At 37.8% G+C, this 16,422-nt stretch overlaps 1 protein-coding gene across 4 annotated transcripts in view; it reads right to left on the bottom strand.

Moving 5' to 3' along the window:
- Positions 1-2,145: 2,145 nt before the first annotated feature.
- Positions 2,146-16,422, bottom strand: part of Papola (poly(A) polymerase alpha) — a 55,487-nt gene continuing 41,210 nt past the window's right edge. The window contains exons 17-22 of one of the 4 annotated variants that reach the window (XM_055592955.1): positions 15,470-15,612; positions 12,714-12,811; positions 11,937-12,157; positions 7,763-7,825; positions 6,122-6,196; positions 2,146-4,096 (exon numbers count right to left, since the gene is read on the bottom strand). In XM_055592955.1, the coding sequence (XP_055448930.1) occupies positions 4,001-4,096; positions 6,122-6,196; positions 7,763-7,825; positions 11,937-12,157; positions 12,714-12,811; positions 15,470-15,612 (696 nt within the window). In that variant the 3' untranslated portion in view covers positions 2,146-4,000. Of the gene's footprint in view, positions 4,097-6,121; positions 6,197-7,762; positions 7,826-11,936; positions 12,158-12,713; positions 12,815-15,469; positions 15,613-16,422 lie in introns of all 4 variants that reach the window. The other 3 variants (XM_055592954.1, XM_055592957.1, XM_055592956.1) reach the window with 3 other exon arrangements.

Below are 16,422 nucleotides of genomic sequence, written 5' to 3' on the forward strand. Positions count from 1 at the left end.
CTGAACAGAGGAGCGAAAAGCAGACCTCCAAGAAAGAAAAATAAAAGGAGGCAGGAAGCGACCTCCCCAAGTGAGTAGGGTTGCATCTAGAAAAGAATTCACTTCTAACACCATGCCTTGGAAACACAAGTTGCCGTTCACTTGGAGCCCATAAAATTATACGAACAAAACAAGATGTTTTGAGAAAACCCAGGTTTGGGCTTGAGCACACATTGTTATTAGTCTCTGTCACTGCTAACTGTGTATGATGGTACTGTTTGTGCCTTCTTTCAAAATCACAGAGCACCCTGGGCTATGGGTGCAGCTTGGAAGTCACGTGTTTTGGCTGCCATGTGGTGAAGACCCAGGTTCTGCCCCCAGCCCACCAAATAAAATAGCAAAACAAACCAAATCAATAAATACACGAAATGCCCAACAACCCAACAAAATGATCCTTTACCTTTCTCTTTCTATTGTTAATCCCAGTTAGGGGTAGGGAATCACAATAATTTTTAAATCGGTAAAGAAGAGGAAACTAGTTCTATAACCACAGATTAAAGACTACTTGTTTATGTACACCTGAAGGCCATATTTAACAGAGAACAATACTTCATTTACCAAGCTCAGATCTAAGTCAAGACAGCATCTATTTGTGGTTTTGGCTTAACTAAAAAAACAAAGCATACAATTCAGGCCCAAAGGCAACTTATTTTCATAGTACTATTCATTTTTATTAGAATTAAAATAGGTAAGAGATCCAAATGCATGCGCACTGCCTTTAGAAAACAATTCGCCGTTCTGTTCAAATGTATGCAAGCACACTAGGGTCGAACGGTTCAGCCTACACTGTGTGCAATAGTGACTGGTCCTTTCATGTGTCAGTTACTACTTGGAGTTGCTGATCATTTGCTGCCACCTTGAATGCAGCCAGAATTAACATTATGTAGAGCTTTAAAATATCTTTCTGTGTAGAGAAAAAAACAGAGGTGCTAATTAGAAATATAAAAGTTTTATTCCAGAATTTACCCGAGCCACAAACAATTTTCAATTATCATTTTACTAATTCATCAAGATGCAGGAAATACCTATGGGCCAAATTTGGTGACAAATCTCAGGAAGCCAGGTCCAGTCCCATGGCCAGCTGTCTACCAGGGAAGTAGCAAGGAAAGCTCAGTTTTATAGGTATTAGTGGTAGAGCCCTTCGAAACTTTCTATTTTCACTTTTGCTGAATAAGCTGCAAACTTACATTCTACTTCAGTAAGAAGTAGCCCCTGAAGTCATGTACTTACTGAAGGTTCTTAGTATTTGGATCTTTAGAGATTGGATGATGTATACAGCTGCTAACCCTTTGGAAAATGGCTTTTATATAAAAAAGTCTCTCAACAAGACATTAAGACAATCATGTAAAAGTTGGCCATCACAAACTTCTCTTCCCAATGCAATGTGAAGCTTTAAGAAAAATGTCAGAATTTGATCCAGTAAAATAAACAAGATTGAAGCTGCTTATAGGATACAATCATAAATTTACTAAAAAGACAACAGTGCCACCTGCTGACGTAGAGGGAAATGTAAACTGCTTTGAAAGCAGTAGCATGAAAGAGCCTGGAGTACACACACAGGCCATGAGCATCAATACCCAGGAAATCTGCAGTGTGTAGTCCAGACAGAACACTGCTGCAGAGAATTGAATTACTCGAAGTGAGTTAGTGGTAGCTATGCTATACTCTATTATGCGAACAATAAATACCTGTCATCATACAAGACATACTAGTACTGCAAATAGACTAAGCTAAAACATTTCTGCCATGTAACTACACTAAACTCCAAATCTTCACTGTGAGGTGCACTACCCACTTGTAAGTAGAACCAATTAGATCACTGGAGGGTGGGGCGACAGTCAAAAGAAACCAGCCAACTGTGGGATTGTGCTGTTTTTTTTTTTTTTTTTTTTTTTTTTTTTTTATTGTGTTTTCAATGGAGAAATACATCATCTGTTTACAAAATAGCTCTTGAAAAATACAAGGAGTACAGATACTATAAAACAAAGCAAACTCCGGTCAGGAGACACTACTTACATCATGCGAAAGCAACAGTCTGATCTCCAGGGTATGAAAACTAGAATTAAAAAGTCACTACACAGAAAAAAATCCACATCTCCAGCCTGGTGAAACTTGGATGCAGTTACATGGAACGTTTATTAAACTGAAAATTTCCCCAATGTGTAAACAAAATGACAGGACTAAATCTGTGCCTGGTGATGTCAACCTAACCCTGAAGCTACACACACAGACACATTACACATCACCTGCTAGAGGACTGCCTTCGTTACTCAAGTGGTGGGAGGGAGGGAAAGGTGGCTGCAGAGCAAGAGGTGGAGAGTAGAAATACTGTATAGAAACAATGTAAGTGGTAACAGAAAGCCTTAATTAATGCATAGCTTACGGGAAAAAGACTATACTCCAACTTTGGAAATTAATTTAGAAGGACAGGGAAGAGTTTAAGTAATTGCAGTTTAACATGAAAATGCATAAATGTGTGATAGAACGCAGCGAAACGGAGGACTCAAAACCATGCTCATACAACGATCTGCTGCTAAAGGGTTGCTTTATCCAGATTAAGAAAGACTAAGTTTATCAACATCTGGCATCCCTCAGACGTCACAAAGATGGACGAGAATTCTACTACTTAATTATGAGAATTATTGTCTTTAAAGAAGGTTTCTAATTTTTTGATAGAACAAAAAAAAAATTCAAAAGTGGAGAGCTGACTAAATGTCAAGTGCTTGCTAGAAATGATTTTTAAAATGTTTCTGTATGTAAAATTCACTGACAAATTTTGATAAACTGGTTAAAAATGAAAATTAGTTTAAAAATCTGGAAGAAAATGCCTTTTTGCCACTTTTAAAATTAAAAATCAATTTGTCTAAGACAGGAACAGGAGTTCTGTGGAGTGTACAAAGATCCTCTCAGAGATCAAATGGCCATCCTTGGGAGATGCTTCACAGGTATGGCTTTCAGTCATTCTCAAGTTCCAGCCATGGGGCAAAGTTAGTGTTCTGTGCCATATAGCCACAGGGTCACCAGTTTCATGTCATGGCTTAGAAAAATACTGGCATTCTGGTTTCTGTGAAATAAGCCTTACCTTGTACATATAAGCAAAAGGGAAAAAAGAAAGGCAAAAGGCGAGAGAGAAAGCGCTTTTGTTTGTTTTGAAGATAACAGACTGAAGGCAAAAGAACAGAGAGCTTCAGAAAGCTCAAAGACCACACTTGTCGGCTGACTGATTTGTATGCACTATAAAACAAATCTATAAATAAAAGGAATATATACTTCTTAATCATAACCCCATCAAAACCAAGAATCTCCTAATTCTTCTTTCAGTGTCCAAGTATAGCTTAGCCTTGACAGTTCACCCTAAGGGTTACAGCTCGTAAGGACTGAGCTAGGTGCCCTCTTGTCCTCTCTGAGGCAGAGCAGTACACCATCGCACAAGGCATCCAATTTAAAGACTAATTGTAAAGAAAATTCTTTGGGAAAAAAAAAAAATTGAAAATCCATTAAGTTGAAAATCTAAAATTAGTTCTACTTTCTAATAAAAAATACATAAAAGTGCATCATCAGAATAAGGAATCCTTATGCCAGTTTGTATTGCAAATTTTCCAAACAATGCATCACATATAAACCCAATCCGGATGTCAATTATGGATACAAACATAGCTTGAGGGTTTTGTTTTGTTTTTTTTTTTTTTTCCTTCTTAAAGGCAGTAATTTTTCTGAAATAGTTAATGCAACTGCTGCTAACACAATAATAATAGTACTCCTGGCTTCACATACTAACCTGGACTTCCGATCAAGTGCTGATGAGCCCAAGTGAGGGAGGTCTCCAAAAACCTAAATCCACTGTCAGGTCTAGTCTTGTACCCTCCATTCTTTTTTTTCTTTCTTTCATTTTTTTTTTTTTTAAGCATCTGAAGACAACAGGTTGAGTTGGCAGATACTGTTTATGGACCCTGAGGTGGTTTTACCGATTCAGTCTCAGTTTTATTGAATTCTTGATAACAGGAATAGGATTTGCAGGAAGAGCAGGGATATCAGAAAGGTCTGTACTGGATGTTTTCTGAGAATGAAAGCAAAGAACACAACATGGTTTAAAGCAGTGTGATTCACAATAGGCTGTATTTCCCATTACTTTGCTTCCTAGAAAAAAATGGAGCTTTATTATGAGGCAAGTATTCAAATTTAAAAAATATTCTAAATGGTATAACATGCAGTGCAAATAAGCATATATTCTATACTTCTAGAAAATTTCAAATGCATAACAATGTTTTCATGATTTATCAACAACTTTTAATAACCTCAAATACACATTTTAGACGTTTCACAAATATAAAATGGAAGAGAAAGAGAAAGGAAGAAAGATATGCTTCACTAACGACCTATAAAATAATTATGTTGCATTGCATTTAGTTATTTATAGTAATAGCTCTAACAGGAAGAAGGATTGGAGCACCCCCATGTGGAGGAATGCTTAAATTTACCTGATACACAGAAGCAGCAGTTAGCAATTATTTTATGACACCATAAACTATAAAATTAACTGTACACAATTTTTAGGAATTTAAAAAATTGTAATGATTATATCACAAGGCATCTTTAACATCCCCAAATATAGAGATATCACAAAATGTTTTAGGAGAAATTTCCAAATGAACACAAAAGTTGAGAGCATGTAGATAAATGGTCTCACGTACCCCTCACCTAGCCTCAGCAACAGTTAGTCAAAGCCACTCTGCCTTCCTATGACCATACCCTGAATTATTCGGAAGCAAAACTGGGGATGGCCCCAGTTCACCTGTAATTACCTCAAGATGTGGCAAGGCTGTGTTTAGATATTAGCACCTCCTTAGCCAAGCCCCTCCCTAAAGTACTGACATTAAAATGCATTCTTTAAAAGTAGCACAACTGAGGTAGTTTTTCTTTGATTGGTTTATAAATCCTTTCCTTTGAATGAAAACTCTATAATCATAAAAACTACTTCAAAGGACAATAGCAATGGAGCGCCATGGCCATGGGGACATGCTCAATAAGTCAAACTGCAGAAACAGTGGCAAATGTGTATATAAAGCATATTTCTCATGCTATCTTAGTTACCTCTCATTACTTTAGTTGAAAACTATTTCAGCAACTGAGCAGAGCAGTATGGTCTTAGTAGACTGTAGGAGCTAACACACGTGAGTATATTTCCCATGACACAGACTCTAGGCCACAGCAGAGCATCATGGGGTCAGCTGGGATGCTGCTTGGTTAATCTAATTAGTAGGTACTTTGAAAAAACAAACAAAACAAAACAAACACTGGCTTTTGTGCTGGAATTTGACCTAAACTTTTTTTCTTTAAATTTAAAAGGACTCAAGAAGAGAGCAACTATTTCAGAAACAAGATGAAGATTTGCACATTAGTACGATGAAACTGCTCGTATGTAAGAAGCGTCACAGCGTAACACCAGCACTAATCAGTTACATACTGTAAACTGAATAACTAAATAACATCAGTACTAAAACTAAACTGAAATAGAAACACATGTTAAAAATAAAAAGACCAGGGAGCCAAAAACAGATCAGGAGAACCTAGGCTATATAGTGAGACCTGTCTCAAAAACCAGGTATGCTTAAATGATGAACAAGTGAAATGTAATAAAAATCTCTATAAGCCTTGTAAATTAAGTCCATAACAATTTTTTGTTCTCTGTTTTATTCTCAGTCTTTGACCTATAAATAAACACACCATCAAAAACACAACAGTGATGTTTTAAGGACTTACACTATAAAGTCAGAACTACAGCTGCCTCCTTTTCTTTTGATGGGGTCCCCTCAAAGGCCTCAGGACAGTCTCAGCCCAGAGGCTTGCCTCAGTCTCCCAGCAGCTGGGGCACCAGTGTATGCCACAACTCAGAGCTGGACAGAGCATCCTAACAGCACCAAATCTAGTGTCTGCCTGGCTTTAAACTACACAAAACTTACAGGCTTCAAATAACTTCTTCCAAAAACAAAAGTTTAGTAGTCTAGTTATGAATGTTCATTTTAAACCAATATAACACTCTAATAAAATCACTGACAAAACTTTCCACGCTTTTTCTTAGTACCTGAGAGGCCAACAGAGAAGCTGATGCCGGAACAGTTTCTGACTGAATCGTACTTGTCTCCACATCAACTTGTTCCTGGGAGACAAAGGATGGGGAGAGGGGAAGAGAGACTTTTAAAAAAAAAAAAAATCAAAGAACATAAATGGGCATAGTGGCAAGTAAAGAAGACAAATTAGCAACAGGAGGGTGGAGCGAGATGTACCTATATTACATCACATTATGTCATCAAGCCCTGTTAACGGTTACTTCCCCATTTCAGACACAAATTGTAAGGCATGATAAAAATGCCTCACCGTTCCCAAATTGTTCTAACTCAGACATTTTAACAAGTACTAATTAAAGGTATGTACAGGCACTTCAGAAAGTGTTGCCCAGACAATAATCAGAACAAAAACCCAAAGGATGTTCTTAACTATGTGGGAAAATGCATGTTAGTAAATAAAATTACTCAGAGGCACAACAATTGCCCACATTTGTAATTAGAGTAGCAAACATACCTAATAAACTGTCCTTTCCTTATGGTCTCCCCTACTCTCCTCTCTCCAACAATCAATGCCTCAATTCTATGCTGAGTGCCAACACTCACAGGGTAAGCTATGTCATCCCTTAGCAGCTTCATTCTCATAAAAATAATATATAAAACACAAATGGAAATACAGATAAAATATATTTCTAAAATATGAAAAGGAAACATCACTGCTTTCCCTACAAAACTGAAAAGGGTAAAGGAGACATGAATAGTAAGAATGGAAAAAAATGGAGCCTTTCAGGAGGACTATTTGGAATATGTATCAAGTTCTTAAAATGTATTAAATAAGCATAGATGGATAGCAGATGTTTATAATACTGCAATGTTGCAGTGGGAAGGTGCAAACTTGTTTTTAATGGAAACAGTTGCTGACAATAAGCAACTACTTGGGTAAGTTGTGATTAAAAAAAACAAAAAACAAAAACAACTTCCACTGCAGTCATTATGCAGATTATATAATGTAAAAATACTTTCTCGGTTTTCGAAGTGCATTATAAATAGAAAGTAAAAGGCATTGTACATATACATACACACAAAGCTTCAAAGATACCAAAGAATGGGAATTTGCCTAAATTGGGAAAGTTAAGCCTTTGGCATATTTCAATTTCTATATATGTCATTCTCAGCCTTTCAGTCTGAACAGAACCGATCTCTTCTTCCTCACTATCTAACTCATTCAAGCCAAAGCATGCTGAAAACAATTTTTTCTAAACAAACTGCCAGACCCAAGAAAGAGTGGAGGTCACAGTCTGAAGACTGTCTTGAACTACAGGTGTTAGGAAATTACTGCTTCAAAAGGTTATTGTCTCTTCAGTCAATAGCAGCACATTTCCTCTCTTGTCTCACATTCCCAACCCTCACTCACTTACACTGTCACTAATAACACATAAAACCACCATCTTACCTTCTCTCCTTAATTTTAAGTTCCTATCTAAAACTGCTCTATTCCTACCAAACTTAGGCATTAACTGACATTAAAAAAACCAACAGGTCTCTAAAAGCAGTAGTAAGAGGACCCCACACACTCCAGTGCAGACAGTGCCACAGTGACAGGCGCCTCCACAAGCCTGCACTTCTACCCGTGCACATTTCTAAAGGCTAAGTTAGTATACCTTTGTTTCTGTTTTATCATGTCCACTCAAAGCAAGACAGTTAGCATCTTCACTTGTTTCATCCTGTTTTTAAAAAGAAAAGCTTTATTCTCCAAAATGAAAATTTAGATTATTTGCCAATTAACACTTTATAAGGTTTTCAAACTAAAAAGATCAAGTATAGTCTTAAAATAGATGGCAGTCTCTTCGATAGGGGCTTTTTGAAATTAATTTAACAGCTTTAATAAGCACTAAACACTTTAAAACATGATAAAAACTGCTTTTGTAATCCCCATCACATAAAGTACATTCCCCAAACCACAAAGCTCATGAGCAATTTTTTTCTAGGGAAAAGACCCATGCTCAAACAACCCTGAGAATGTAACACAGAAGGATTCCCCGTGAAGGAAGCTCACACACCTACGAGCACACCAAATGATTAGGAAATTTTATAAAGAATATTACATTAACTTTCCCAAGCATAACCACCCCAGAAATACTCATGATACAGAAACATACAGCCTTCTCAATAAAGCATCAGCATCTTGAAGAATGCAGGTCCTAAGGTCTCCTAGGGTCCTAAAAACTATGCTAACACTATTTTCTCAGCTTTACTAACTTAAAGAAGTTCACTTATGTGTTTGTGCAGATGCAAGTGCGTATTCGTGCACATGGAAGCCAGAGGTCAATCTCAAGAACAGTTCCTGAATGAGCCACCCACCTTGTTTTTTGAGGCAGTCTTTGAGTTAGGACCACCTACCTGCCTCCTGGTACTGGGAGCCCAAGCATGTGCCACCATGCCTGGATTTTCATACGGTACTGGGTCCTTATGCAAGCATTTCAAGGATAACTAGCTCCTTATTCAATGTTTTAAATAAGGTTTTCTGGTTGGTTGGTTTTTCAAGACAGGGTTTCTCTGTGTGATGGCCCTGGCTGTCCTGGAACTCACTATGCACACCAGGGTGGCCTCGAACACACAGAGATCCACCTACCTCTCACTCCTAAGTGCTGGGATTAAAGGTAAGCGCCACCACCACCACCAGGCTTAAATAAGTGTTTTTTTGTTTTGTTTTGTTTTTTAAAGCAGGGAAACCACAGCTAACTTTACAATAAAGGAGTAAACAATATAGTAAAAACTAATTTTAATAATGGTCTTGTTTCTTACAAACATTTAAAAACAATCATTTGTTTTAACTATACAAATACTACATGGCACACTTTAGAATTATTTATTGATCCCATTGTGATACACATACTTCTGATTGTTATGTGTTCTTATTTGTACACAAACATTCAAATACTTGTGTATTCTCTGGAATGAAGACCGGGGTGGGTGATATGTAAACGAAACAAGGTTGGTTAGGAGTAAAGTGCTGAGACTAGGTGACAATAATGTGACAATGCACTTATTCTTTTCTACACATTTAAAATTCTCCATATACAAAAGTCTTAAGGGCTTTACAGGTATGACTTAATGGCAGTTCACGTATGCTAATGGCCCCAGATTCAATTCCCAGTATGATATACACAAAAATTAAAAAAAAAAAAAACTTTTAAAGTACATATGTCTTAATTTAGCCATATGAAAGAACAAACCTGCTACCTTTAATTTATTAGGATACAATGTATACTCAGCTGAACTCAATTGCCTCACAGTATCTAAAACCCTCCCATATACATGTGAATGGACAAAAACCACTATTCCCATCTTTGTTTGCTCTGGTTTTTGAGACAGCCTCACTAGTAAGCCCATGCTGGCCTCCTATTTGTCTACCAAGTGCTGGATCTATCACATATGCAATCATACCCAATATATGAACAGATCCAATTACGGAGGATTATACTGTAACACCCATAACACATCTCAATCCAGTACCATGAGATGTTGGGCTTAGTACTTTTGACTAAATTAATTTTGTAACTACAAGAGACACTGAGCCTTCAAGGGCTTCTACTGGAAAATGCACCCGGCCCAAAAAGTGCACAATACCCTCCTATAGTTTAGAAAGTTCTATCACTGTGTTAACTGGCTCCAACGAGTGAGTGAAATTGACTAAGAGAATTTATATAGTAAAAAATATATAAGAAAAAAGGAGGAAGCCTGTATTTTAAAGGACATTTAAAGGACACCAAGTAATTTTAACACTGACATCTCTTTATTTGGTCCCACGATTCAACAAGAGGATATTTTGAAAACAGTGACGTCATATTATCAAGTAGACTAATCTGACTTTGTTCATACTCTCTTACAGAAGTGATCTTTAAAATTCTAATAATATACAATTCTAGGGAATAACAATAACACCGAGTAAATTTTAGTCCAAAAGTACTTGGTAACAGAAGTGAAAGTAAGCCAGGAGTAGAAGATTACACCTATACTCCCAGCACTCATAAGGTTGGTAAGCACTCATAAGTAGGTAGGGGATAACACAAGTTTGAAGTTGATCACACAGGAAGTTCAGTTCCAGGCCAACCTTAGAGACTAACTTAAAAAAGAAAAAAAAGTAAAAGGTTGAATTGAAGGCAAAGAGAGTAACTGAGCACATCAGAACTGTAGCTGAATGGTATGAAGATAAAAGGCATTAAATGGCTGTCTTCTATGAGTATTTTGTGTTTTCCACACTAACTATAACACTTGGCCACTCTAGGCCCCTAAGCACCAGCATCACTGTAACTACAGAACGACAAGCCATATGCAGGAATACCCATCACTGAGTGTCCACAGTGCTTCTTATCACAAGGAGATCAGACGTAGAACTCAAAGTCTACCATTAAGACTTATAGAGCTTCTATGAAGGAAAAAAAAAAGAAATCTGACATTTGTCAGACACAGTGGTTCACACCTATAATTCCAGTACTAAGGAAGCAGAGGCAGAAGGATGACCCTAAATTTAAGGACAGCTTGAAGTACTGTTTTGTTTTTTTTTTTTTTTTTTTTTTTTGAGACTGCCTCAAAAATAAATTTCCAAATCCAGCTCCCAGAAGGGCACTGATGCTGAAGTCTTTAATATGGCTGTCTAAATAAATAAATAACAAGACCCAGCAACCCAGGAGACTAAGGCAGGAAGAATCAAATAAAAGTCGTCTAAAAAATAAGTTACCACAAAGGGCTTAGGGATGTAATTCAGCAGAACACTGGAATAGGATACATAAGGCCATGGATTACATCCCCAGCAACATGTACAAAATAAGATCTACAAAACTACCCCACCACAAACACAAGTTTCCAGAACCCATCTGAATGGGTGAACTATGCTCTATTTTCATTCTAATTTAACATCCCAAGTAACAAATTTTAAGTTACTCTACTAATTGTAAACATTTCCAAAAATCAATCTAAAACAAAAGTTTGATTAGAGACATTTTCATCAATACTAATCAAAGTGCAATAGATACACAAAAGAAACTTAGGTTCTTTTATCTATTCTAAAGAAAGATCCTAGGGCAGAATTGATCATGAAACAGGTGGTTTCTACAGGGAAACCTATAGGCAATGATGACTATCCGACTAAAAAGCAAAACAGCATTAGAGTAACTCCAAAGATCAGACTGCATAGCTAGACTCCTTTTACCTCCAGACTCACACCGAAGTGGTGGAGGGTGACATAGCAGCAGAGCACTTGTGTGGCATACCCAATGACCTGGGCAGACTCACCATCCATAAAGACTCTCAGCCGTCAGTCAACATAATAATGCCTAGTAGTTTGCTAACACTGCTTGCCTCTCAATGCTGGCTGGACAGCGACTATTAAACATAGATGGAAAGTTTCCTGGAAAGCTGGAGGTCCTAACCTTGAGGACTGAGAGTGTAATTCAGAGGCAAAGCAAGCTGTAAGTTCCTCCCAGGAATCTCTAGCAATCACCTAGCACTCAGTCACCTCTGACATAACTTACAAAATAACACTCTGAGATAAAGGCAAAACATTGTCCTAAGAGCCATAAAGAATCAGTACAAATAAGACAGTCACTAGAGAATAATACATTAGGGTATTAATTGTGTATTGCAGACTACCATCACATTCAGCAGCTACCCACAGAGTGGAGAGACGGGGAACACTACTGCAGTGAGGCATGACTGCACTGAAGCACCACAGATGCCCCAAGGTCTTCCTGAAGTGTTCCCTACTAGATTCAAGAGCAGATGAGCCAGTCTGCATGCCTGTATCTTTTCATATATGTATGTATGCACATATACCTCTTCTGTTTTGGTTTTCTTAGGACTTTCTTCTTTATGGGGTGAGGACGTTCTCTTGACTCCTGCTATAGGATTAGGTACTTTTGTTGCTGCATTTCCTGAAGGTCTAGGCGATGGGTTTACCAGACGTGTTGAGGAGACAACTCTGGAGACCGTAGGCTTTGGTGGTGGAGAAATGGCTGGCTGTGTGGCAGTTTGAGGAATGCTTTCGCTCGATGGACCTAAATAGTAAAGATATGACCACACAAATTAAAATAATTACAAACATCAAGTTACAAACAAAGCTAATGTTTCTCCTAATTCACTTCATGAATGACTTTATATGCAAACACTAAAGTGCTATTAAAAGCCAAGTACCAAGCACACACCTGCAAGGAGTGGCAGTAAGGACCAGGAGATTTGAGGTTAGCCTGGGCTAACCTAAAACTCTGCCTAAAAAAAAAAAAAAAAGAGGGGGCTGGAGAGATGCCTCAGAGGTTAAGAACATGTACTGCTCTTATAGAGGACAAGAGTTCTGCTCCCAGCACCTATATCAGGAGGCTCACAACCATATGTTAACTCTAATTACAGGAGCTCTGATGCCCTCTTCTGACTTCTGAGAGCACTATACACACAGGGCACATACAGCAAGCAGGGACACAAACAAATAAAATTCAAAAATATTTTGTAAAATGGCACTGAAAATCTGAATCCCCAAGTACTTAACCAAAAACAAACCCATTTTTCAAATGAAGTATAAAACCAATTATAATGCAAGAGTGGCAAACAGTTTCTTACCCCCTGAGCTTTCACTGGAATTTGCTTGTGGCACAGAAACCTCAGAAGCCTGGATGCTGGTCACAGATGCTGCGGTCACAGCTGGAGCAGGACTGTTTCTGCTAAAACAAGAAACAGAAAGGGAAGGAGAGAAAAAAGAAGGGGGTAGTAATGGAGGGGTCGATTAGACTATTTTAAAGACAAAACAATTACATGTTAACAACATATGCTACAGATCTAAATGTTTCTTTGGTTTTAACTTCCCATGCTTCCATAACAATTACAAAGCATATAAAGTACATAGAGCAGCGCAAACATAATGTCCTATGATGTATGCTTTACATAAAAACAATAGCTGACAACAAAAAATGACGCAGCTATTCTATACTTTAAATACAGAGTAAGATGGATATTTAATCTTCCAGTGAGGATACACATTGAGAATATACATATTTCACTTGACTTATTATTAAGCTGACAACTTTCAAACACGATTGATTAATGGCTACATTGAACAGAATTATCTGCTCTTGGAGTATGACAGATGTCTATAAAAATGTAAGAAGAAGAAAAAAAGTTCAAGAAAACCTATAGGGACACAAAACCTAAAAGCTCATCACTGGCTGAAGTACACTGTGAAGACTCTTGAGTGACCCCCTTTTTAAAGGCACTGGTCACTCTCCAGTGTCTCTTCATTTAGTACTTCACTAACAACTGAAGTCATCATCAGCCAGGAATAATCAAAGAATAACTCTGGGCTGAGGAGTGTAAGCTATGCTTACTCCATCAACTGCCTCATGCTACTGCTACCTCATCACACAAGCCCAATTCCTCCTGTGTCTTAGATCCCAGTACATCTTTATCTCTTACTTTCCCATCTTACGTCTCTACTCAAGTAATTACATTACCATTTTTAAAAAGTTTGACTTTCATTTTTTTTAATCTTCTGAAAGAAAAACAAAATCAAAAAGTCATCATGTTACACACTCCCTCAGCACTCATTCACAACCTAAAGCTGGACAATAAAGCCAAGATAACAGCAGCAACACTTGTTTTGATTCCTGGTTATGCAGTGAGAGCCGGCCTTTTAAAATGAAACACAGGACTGAAGAGATGACTCAGTGGCTAAGAGCACTGGCTGTTCTTCCAGAGATCCTGAGTTCAATTTCCAGCAACCACGTGGTCCCTCATAACCGTCTATTAAGGGATCTGATACTCTCTTTTTTGGCATGTAAGTATGCATGCAGACAGCACTACTACATTTAATAACTACATAAATAAAATAAAAAAGGCTTTTAGTGCTGAGAAACTAAATGTTAAATTACTAAGTATACAGCTTTATTTTATAATATGTAGGCCCTAGATTAATTTCTAATACTGCAGAAGCAGACATTAGGTGAACATAAAATAAAATGTGGGCGTTAATGCTACAAATGAGAAACTGTGGCAAAACCCTAAGACTCACAGCATAGCTCTCTAGGCCTGGTATCTTCCAATAGAGCAGGGTCAGTTAGAAAAATACCAGGCACAAAAAGTGGGAAGAAAAACAGTGAACTCCTCAGTGAACCTCAGCATTTTCTATTTCATATTTCTCCGGAAAAATCATTCCTGAATAATACCCATGACACTGAATAAACAGTATTAGAAAATCCAATTTTTAAAAATGTTTTCAAAGATTAAAATATGTAAAGCAGTCTGAAAGGTCAATGTTTTCATGTCAGTTTACTAATAGCAATCAGCATAACCATCACCAAGGCACTCTGAAAGAAGGGCTGTGGGGTAGCGGCAGCAGCAAACTAAATGCTGAATTGAAATCAGCCTTAATATAATCTTAATTTTTACAGCATATAGACCCTGCCTAGCAATTTTTAAACTACTTTGTATGTTTTAAAACATATCAAATTCTTCTAATAAAAAATGTTTCCCCCTGATAAGCTAGGGTGAGATAGAAGGAGGGGAGGATGGTCCTCCCTTATCAGGGAACTAGGGAAAGGGCATTGGGGGGAAAGGAGGAGGTTGGGTGGAATTAGGAGATGAAGGAGGGGGCTGCAGTAGGGATACAAAGTAAATAAATTGAGATACATAGATAGATAAAGAATTTTTTTTTAAATTGCCCTTACCTAAAACCACTCAGTGCAAGCATTTAACCTCTCTAATACCAGCAATGGTTTTAGAAAACAACCAGTGATAAGCAGGTCTAGACATAGGGTGTTCAATCCTTCTGTCTGTGCCTAATTAAGTAAGCCCGGAGAAATGAAGGCACCAATATCATGAATTAAGGCATACTGGTCCCCAAAATGAACTAGTATAGACAGTAGAGACAAAACCTAAAATTACTGTCCCTAAACTAAAAGTGCCACTTAAAGCTGGGCTTGCACGTCTTTAAGTGCATGTCTTTAATCCCAGCACTCCAGAGCCAGAGGCAGGCAGATCACTGTGAGTTCCAGGACAGCCAAGGCTATACAAAGAAACCCTGTCTCGGGGTGGGGAAGTGGGGAGAAGTGTGTACTACCATACCTAAGAATAGTACTACTTTCAAAGTACTACTTTAAAGGAGATAAAAGAGAGGCTGGGACAAGACAAGGTAACTACAGCCAAATACTCTCATGTGCACATAGGAAAACGTTCCAGTGAAACTTGCCATCTTACATTGCTAATATTTACTAACAAATTAAAAGAAACCACAAGTTAGAATGAAAGTAAGACTGTAAGCAGAGAACCCTCCCTCCACTGTGTTTGGCAAACAAGTACTTCATCTCCCCTGGCTCTTTCCTTACCCCTGAGAGCTGCCAGAACTGTTCAATGGACTGGTCTTCATAGCACTAGTGGGTGAAGGCACAGACATGCTGTTATCACTGTCCATAGACAAGTCAAGGCTGCTATCATTCAGAGCTGATAACTTGACTCCTTCTGTTGAATGCTGCAACCAAGAAGTTTAACTTCAATGTGTTTAGGTACTCAAATGTATCACACTCCTGTATGATTTCTACTGAAAAGTAATCATTAACAAGTTATGAAAATCCTCTGGGTCAGGAAGACTATAAAAAGCAAAGAACATGGTCATATACCTCTTGATTTAACTAAAGATCTGATATGGAAAAGTGAATACTTATGCTCATTTACACAGTATAAATTCAAAACTAAAATAGGAAAGTAATGTTTGAAACTTCAATCAGAGAGGACTATAAACACAGGTGCTTCAGTGTAAAGTTCAGCTAAGCAGGACACTAACAACCACATTTTCAAGGACCACAAGATTTTCTTTTTAGCATTCATATATATAATATAAATATATATATAAATATTTTTTGGAGGGGGCATGGGACACACGGACATGATCAGATCAGGCTGGTCTCCAATTCAGGTTTCCTACTGTAGAAGTGGATACAGATACAGAGAGCAAAGTAACTGCACATTGTCTATGTTCATACCATTTTCAGTGTCCTACTTTCACAGAAGAAAATGAACAACAATATAAATTATTTCAAATAGGGGACTAGATGAGGTCAAACTAAAGTCATACAATATACAGTAAGCACAAAGCAAGCGGTGTCACAAAATGTGTTTTACTGAGAACCTCTTAAAGTGAGTGGCAGTCTACAAGCCTAGCAGCCCGTGCACATATACACATGCGACCAGTCACTCTGCTGCAGGATCAAACAGTGGACAGACAGGTTAACTCGTGGTCACTAACAACCCCTACAGTCTATTGTTAGGGAAATACAGCCTG

This window comes from Psammomys obesus, unplaced genomic scaffold (genome assembly GCF_907164565.1).
Source record: "Psammomys obesus unplaced genomic scaffold, mPsaObe1.curated_primary_1811, whole genome shotgun sequence".
Taxonomy (NCBI): Eukaryota; Metazoa; Chordata; class Mammalia; order Rodentia; family Muridae; genus Psammomys; species Psammomys obesus.